Source organism: Cyprinus carpio, chromosome B3 (assembly GCF_018340385.1).
Source record: "Cyprinus carpio isolate SPL01 chromosome B3, ASM1834038v1, whole genome shotgun sequence".
Taxonomy (NCBI): domain Eukaryota; kingdom Metazoa; phylum Chordata; class Actinopteri; order Cypriniformes; family Cyprinidae; genus Cyprinus; species Cyprinus carpio.
Window position 1 is genome coordinate 25,574,359 of NC_056599.1, and position 8,336 is coordinate 25,582,694.

Below are 8,336 nucleotides of genomic sequence, written 5' to 3' on the forward strand. Positions count from 1 at the left end.
GTGGTTCCCAGAACTCTTGGTTTGATGCCAGGTGCTTTGAAAAGCCTGGTGTGTTCATTGCTTGCCATTGGATCACATTAAAGTCATTTGGTAATTAAGATTATTTGTACCAAAATGTAGGAATGCAATGAATTAGTGTTTCAGTAATCTGCAAGTAAGGGTGTGTATTTGTGAGCGTATATGGGACCTCTTTATTTTTATTATTTTCTATTTCTATTTTCAGTTCCAGCTTGCTTTTGTTATGGCGGGACATTCAGTGATACCAGGTCTGTCAGTGTCTAAGTGATTTGCATGTGCCGTGTGTTTGCTTTCCAGGTTTTGCAGTTGCTCGCGTTACTCAGCACAACCCCACATCAGCCTCCTCCACCTCACCCCCTTCCAGTGGCCCCACCGGCCCCGCTGACTCTGTCACAGCCAGCAGCGCATCCACACACACCATCACACAGAGTCAAACAGGTAACAAACACACACACACACACACATATGCAACTCCCTCCTGTACATTTGCTTAACCACCCTTCTTTACTACCAACTGAAACACCAAAAGCCTTCATACGCGCTGCTAGAAAAACACCCCCTTTGCAAAGAAGCAGATTGTGCAATCCTTTTTATTTTTTCTCACAGTAAATCAGGCTGTGATATCCAGGGTCCAAGATTAATTTGTTTGCCACACTTGTCAATGACAAATATATGTTTTACTCATCATGCTGCCCATGAAAAATATTTTTGATCATTTTTCTTTGTATATTTGCAGCAAACAATGCAGGTCATTGTCTCTTGCATTATTGTGTGTCTTTCTGTGTGTCTGTCAGTTGCCAAACAGTGATTTTGTTCCCTGTATTTTTCTATCTGTTTTTTCTGCATTTCCACAGATCTGGAATCAGATCGGACGTTTTATTAATGATTGCATTGTGATTTACATTTATACGTTTGGCAGATGCTATTATCTGGAGCGACTTACATTGCATTCAAGGTATACATTTTAGCAGTTCATGCATTCCCTGGGAATCGAACCCCTGACTTTAGTATTGCTAGCGCATGCTTTACTGTTCGCTTTACATGCAACACCTTTTTATTAAATCTTCTAAGCCAATTTGTACTTTGTTTTAGCGCTTGGCAAGTGTTCATTATGGATCCTGCCAATATCACAGTCCCACTTTTACAGTGTCAGTTTTATTGTCGCAGCCATATAAATGCTTATTGCGAACTGCTGCTGCAGTATTACAGCTATAGTACATGATTATACGTAGATTAAAGACCAGTACACACTAGGGATGATATTTGCAGTAATTGCAGTAACTATGAATATAACATTTTAACAATCCTTCTAATTCTAGAGAAAAGGGAAGTCGACTCCACAATTATAACAGTAATGATACAGAGAAACAATATCGTTGGAATTACTTTCATAATGCTTTTTTCCAACTAAACAATTTAAAAAAAAAAAAAAGTGTTTACTTAACTTAATGTTATCATCCGTTGTTATAAACACCACTTGTGTTAAGATCATGTTTCTTTTACTAAGAGCTCAAAGCCTCACAGCTCATACACTTCAGTTTTTTTTTTTCATCTTTTTTTTAAGTGCATGTAAACGTGGTTGAATTTGTGAGTTCATGTCCTCGTTTTGAGCACTTGTCAGGCAGCCAGTTCTATCAAAATTAGCAAGACAAATTCCCTGGTAAGCTGAGGTCAAGTAGTTGTTTAAATGGAAGACTATTTTATGACTACCAGCTAAATATTCCTCCAAAAGGCCTCTTAAGAATTGATTGCTGGGTAGAACAGCGCAGCCCCTGACCTCTAAAGGACTGCATAGCCTATGGCTGCTCTGTCTATCTCTGCCTCCTTCATTGCATCTGTTAGCAGTGATCAGTGGTGGTCAGGTGTGGTTTTGGAAAAACCTGAGAGCTCAAGAAGTCTTCACACCACAGGAGCCCAGGAACCAATCTGGTGGCTGATTCTCTGAATAGAGCAGTGGAGTCTTGTGGCCTCTGTGAAGTCTCCTACAGATTTCTGTTTTGTGGCGGGGGCGTTTAACTAATACGGTCATGGGCTTTTTTTTGTTTCTTTCATTATGTATCTTAGTTCCTTCTATTCTCTGAATCACTATGATGATCTATTTTGAAATACAGTGACCTTTTAGGGTTGTCTGAGGTGAAACGGTCCATATCATTTAATAATCTCTTAGATTTTTTTATTTATTTTTTTTGGACAAAGAGTCTTCTGAATTCACTCAAGTTGTTTGAATAAGGGCACTGTAACAAACACCCGAGTGCAGCAGTCTGAGCTGACCACATTCATTGTTAGTTAATGCATTGTGGGGCGGCACATCTTTGTAGAGAAGTTCTTAGAAACAGCAGCGGTAGTAGCAGATGACGTATTGTTTTGAAGGTGTGGATTTGTGGTGAGACATCCATTTCTCCTTCGGTCTCTGTCATAACAGACATGTACCACATAGTGGTTGCATGTATTCGACCTGCATAGTGTTAAAGTCAACAGGAAATCCATCTGTCCCTTTTTATCTTCTAAAAGCACATTACTAGTCTCATAAAATTCAACAGTAGGGTTCCAGTAGTAAAAACTTATAAGCCTTTAAAGACAGACCTAGATGTTAATCAGTGGTACATGCTTTTATTGAAGCTATCTGTTTGCATTATTTCAACTTATTTTTAAAATAACTCTGTTTAACAGTTGAATTTGTGGTTTAAAACTACATTACCCATTATTATGCAAAGAAAATTTTGCTTATATTTCTGCATAGTTTTTAATTAGATAGTCATTCGCAGTGCTTCATGGGTTTGTAGTGCTTTGCTTCAAATTAAAGTTTTTAATGTTGTGACTGTGAGATGGTTGGTTTGGTTCATGGCTTATAATGCTTTAACAAAAGCTGTTATGAAATCCCTTTGGGAAAAATGAATCTTGAAGCAGTGCTGCTGAAAAAGTGGGTGGACGCTAATGTACTATGTTGTGCATGATTTATGAGTTCATGTAATTTCAAACTTGAAAAAAAAAAAAAGATTCTCTTTGTAGTTAAAAAAATAAATAAACATGCTCCGCCTCTCAAACGTCTAGTCCCACCTTGCTTTATGTCCCATTAGAGAAGTAAAATGGGTTGAGGGAATAGGAGGAGTAAGATCAAGATATTTTGCAGTCTAGACTCAAACCCAGATCACTGGTATAAGCATCAGTGCTCAACATGTCAGGTAGCTAGCCATTGCACTTCAGTGAACTGTTGTGTTTAAATCAAGCCGTCACCATAATCCTGCTTTGGTATTTTTCTGTGTAGATAAAAAAATAGTGTGCTTTGCATGTTTAGCTAATTGATAATATCCTTTGGCTGTAGGTTTTGCTTCATGTATGCTTCAGATTAGATGCTAAATGCATTTGTGTCAGTAGGATGCGTTCTGATCTGTTCCTCTGTTCCCTAGTCAGGTCGGGCAGGGAAGGCCGAAGGTGCGTGTTTTCTCTGTCAGAGGATGACAGGCACGGTGGAGAGTGGGTTTAGAGCTCCATGCACATGAAACAGGCATGTCCGTGTGACGTTTTTACATAGATGATGCAGAGTGGTAGTTTCCAGTGACTTGCATTGTGCTACTAAAAACTAAAGCTTTGTGTGTGTGTGTGTAATTGGTAAACCTAATTTAATCCAACTGCTCAGGAAATGATTGAGATTAGTTGATAATCAAAAATAGCTGATTAATTCATTTTTATGTCTGTATGAGTCAAAGTGTTGCAGTTAAAGAGCAATAAAATTAGAAAAATTTAATCTTTGGAATGCATTTATCTGAAGTGACTAGTGAAGTGATGAGTATTTATAAATGTATACATCATTGTAGAAACTGTGAAACCTTACTCTAAAAGTGCATGGTATTAGCAAGAGTGGCTTAGCTGAGGAAACCCAAAGGCTTTGTGAATTAATGCCACCCCAAATTGAGAAAGCACTGTATCCTGTTTTTCTGCTTCACCCTTTTTTATCTTCATCCTTTCACTTCCATGGCTCTCTGCCATTCCGGTTCCTCCATGGACATTCATACTCGTATTCTTGGCAGAGAGCTTCTTAATAGAGGCCTTTCACACGTCTGACTCACTGTCTCACGTGTCTGATGCCCTCCCACTTCCCTCCTTGCCTTAATCCATAAGCATTGTAGCATGAATTCAGTTATCTACACACCTCACATTATTATCTACACACCTCACATTGTCAGTTATTACCTTATCTATTATCTTTCCATATATATATATATATATATATATATATAATATATATATATATATAAATAAAATCAATCAAATATTAGTGCTAAACGATTAATCGTGATTCTTTAAATTCAATATGTATGTATATAGAATTAATTTTCTTTATATATCCATTTCTACCTCCATAAAATCCAACCATTCAAAATTCTAAATAAAAAATAAAAAAATCTACCTCTGCTGTAAACTATAGGGAGCCCTTTTACATTAGGCCTACTATAAGGTTACAGTTAACAACAGAGCCCAAACTTAAATTTAATGACTATTTATTTTTAACTATAATAATCGAGACTCAAATTTAAAAAAAAAAATTATACAAACATGTTTGGCTTTACTGACAAGATGTGCATGAAAATCGCATTTGATTTTTTGCCCAGCCCTAGCCTGAGGTAATGAAATGCTACATAACATTTTGTTTACAAGAAATTTTTGTTTAGTATTTACTTTTGTTCAAGTATTTATTGTGGTGTTACACGAGGCATGAGATGTTAATTCATGTTCATTTTATAATAAAACTAGTAAAGCTGCCATCAGAGCTGTATGAGGCGTAAACACAGCGATCTGTCACACTACATCAAAGAGCACCAAAACGGCATTTATTGTCTGAATTTCCTGAAACAAATGTAATAATTTTAGTACACATGTACCAAACCGAAAACCCGTACCGAAAATTTTACGTGAATACATGTACCGTTACACCCCTATTTCTGACAAATGGTTAGAGAACTATTAATAAAACATAACTAATTCTGTAACTGGGCAAATAAACCAACTGTAAACAGCCATTAACAGAAGCCAGAGACGCTGAAGACGAACGCAAAGAGGAGAAAATACTGCATCAGCCACAGCAAGATCATTCTTCACGATGCGCAAAATATTGGAAGAAAATCCTAAACACTGAATTGGGGTGGGGGTTTATATGAATGCATCTCCAAGGGAAACTGACTGTCTTCAGAAAAGTTTAGATGGTGTTTTCTTTTTATCTTACCTCCATATAATGCATATTAATGTGCAGTGCTGCTTTGATTACAGCAGTAACCAAGGAAGCGTTCTATTGCTGCTGTTCCATAAGCGCCATCTGCTGCCAGAGAATGAATTTGAGTTTAATGCACCCCACCTGCTGTTTCTGTTTCATGCAGATATGTTTTATTTAGCATCATTTCACAAAGCTGAGGTCAGACCATTTTCTTTTTGCTTTAAAGGTCAAAATAAACACTTTCATTATCTTATAATATGCATTTATTTTTACCTTACTTGCTCAACGACTCCCAAACAATTCGCTCAACGATTAATTTTTCCAAACCCCTCATTTGCCTGATGCTAAACTTTTTACCCATATTATTTTAATGCATCTTAATTAATTAATTATGAACATACTGGTTTGTAGTGCAAACAGTTTTACCATTTACTGCACGTTGTTATTCTACTCATTACTTCCCTATAGCGGCTAATGAACCGGAAGTCTCACCCATAGGCTTACTTCCGCGTTGAAGAAAAAGGTGGATAGTGTAGAATGTTTGTTTGGATTGTGATTAAAATGCAGTGGATCTGCAACCATTTCAGGCAATCAGATTCATATAAAGGCTCAGCCAGGGGGAAAAAAACATGCTAAACCACCAGAATCCTAAAAAAACGTGATACAGATTTTTGGTCAAACTGGCCAGCACTAGTATCTAGACATCTATCAATCCACTCTATCCGTCTGCCAAACATCTCTGCAAAACTAATAAACTCTCAGATTTATTGCACACATTTGTCTATGTCTCACAAGAACACACAAAGTAACAAAGCTGACCTTCTCCACCTCGGCACTGAGTGCAGTTCTCCCTTTGTCTGGTTTGTATGTTCAGTATGAATAATCGTTTCTGCATGTGTGTAATTCCCACCCCCTTTTCCATAAGTCATGTGCAGAACTCACCGGCCCTGCTCTCTCTGTTTCAGGACTTGCCCTGGCGCCTAGCCTCACCCCTGCACCGCAACCCACCATCTCCCTCCTGTCTGACAATAACGCCGAAACACTGAGCGTGGACTCCCTGACCCTGCTGCCCCCCGCTGACCCGCCTCGCCTGCGCTCCTTCAGCACCCAGTCCTCCATCCAAGATGACGCCTCTGCAGACGGAGAAGAGACAGCGGTTGCCAGCCGAAAGGAAGACGACGACACAGGGGCGAGGGATGCACAGACTCGAGACGACAGGAAGGATATTTCAATTATTCCAGAGGAAGATGAGCCGTCTTCAGAGTCTGTGCCATTGCTTACTGCAGAAACTGAGGATCTGATGCAGATTCAGAGGGAGGAACCTGTGACTCAGTTCAAGACAGACTCTATAGGCGTCATGGCCGACCAAGAGGACAACCCAGACCTGGAGGAGGAAACCGCAATAGACTGATACATCTAAACTGAAATGTACCAAAAAAATTAGGGCCAGGTTACTAAAGCAAGAACGCTTGTTAATGTTGATTACTCAATGTGAGCATGACCGATTCTGGTTTTGCACAAGCTACTTAAGCAAGTTGGCATATGCTTTCAGCTTTAGTGATTCAGGCCCTCAGTTGTATCTGTGTCTATTTGCGAACAGTGTCAACACAGAGGTTACCAGTACTTTTCCTTATATCAAGACCATGATGCATTTCATAGGAAAATGGCACACTTAGAACAATGGCATAATTGTTTGTCATGAGTAAGTGCTGCTTAAAGCACAGTCTTTTTCTGTGTCGTGCGTGAGTTGATCCAGCTGTTTCTCTGCATGTGCGTCTGTTTTGTGATTGTGTGCGACTGTTGGAGTGTGCGCGCGAATGGTTTTATGATACCGAGCAGATGGAGAGGAGGAGAGGGCGTGTTTGTATAAATCTGTATCTGAGTGGGTTAGTGGGGAAAGCCCGCTTGATTCTACCAGTCTTAACACTGAGGAATGTACAAAGACTTCTGGGTCTATCCAGCGGTGCTCTTTTCTGAAGGTACATTTAGTTTTGGCTGAACATTAGTTTTCACTTCATCGTTTTGAAAAAAAGCCCTTTTGTGTCATTCTGTGGAGATTGTAAGGAACCGATATGAGCTTGAAGTAACCCGTTTTAATTAGTTGCTGCATTTAAGATCATCCATCCGGTGACCTCTTGCACCATCAAGCCTTTTTGTACAAAAACCGCTGACTCACTTATATCAGTCACGTTATTTCATCAGGTGAACAAACCTGATGTCACTGAGTTTCATTCCTAAGCGATTAATTCACTGCCGTACCTGCACTCATTTGTTTTCTTTCTGAAACAGTTTGAAATCTGGATGAATTTAGCCGTTTCCATTCATGTAGTTACTGCTTTAGGTACCACAAAAGTGGTCTCTTCCCTTTTTAAAGCTGAGGCAACATATCAGTATTTTAAGGTGCATTTTAATGTTCTTTAACACTTAATATTCTAGAGGTCATCAAGAGCTTGTGCTGGACACATGTAATCAAAGCTGGGTGTGATGTATTTGTGGTTTGTTTTACTTTGGTGTGCAATAACAGTAATTCAAGACTCATTTATTTCATTTACAGATTTAAGTAGTTGGACTACTGTCACTAATGGACTGAAGTGGAAAATTAATTTTCGGTTTATAGACTGCAGCACATAGAAGGGATCCACACACTCTTGCGGTGTGGCACAGATGCAAAAGTGTGGCAACCGTGACTGGGCGCTTTTCTTTCCAAAGAAAAGCACTCCTATTTAAGCTTTATCGGAGCGGAGATTGTAAAGCATTACCTTTTAAAGCAATATGATTAATTCTGCGTATATCAGTATTTCGAGGATAAATTCATTGTGGAGAAGGGGGGCATCATAGTTTGTACACAGTGTAAAGATTTGTTTTGATCTAATGTTATAATTAATTGACCAACTGGAGCTATCAAAGTCATGCAATAAATTATTCTGATGTACATTTTGGTCGTCTTACCTTTTTTATAAACCATTTATAATGAAGCGTCATCGTATTAAACATTGTTCTGCTGTAAAATCTTTCCTCTCACACTGTTTATATGTAGATAGTCTATCAAAATAAGTTTGCAAGTTTCCTGTTCTTGTGAAAAATCAACAAGTCTATTAATTCCCGATAG

The 8,336-nt window shown here is 38.6% G+C and overlaps 1 protein-coding gene across 1 annotated transcript in view; it reads left to right on the top strand.

Moving 5' to 3' along the window:
- Positions 1–8,159, top strand: part of LOC109053832 (protein CLEC16A-like) — a 53,674-nt gene extending 45,515 nt beyond the window's left edge. Inside the window, 2 exon segments of the mRNA XM_042720408.1 lie at positions 316–456; positions 6,193–8,159. Of these exon segments, the coding sequence (XP_042576342.1) occupies positions 316–456; positions 6,193–6,638 (587 nt within the window). The 3' untranslated portion in view covers positions 6,639–8,159.
- Positions 8,160–8,336: the final 177 nt, after the last annotated feature.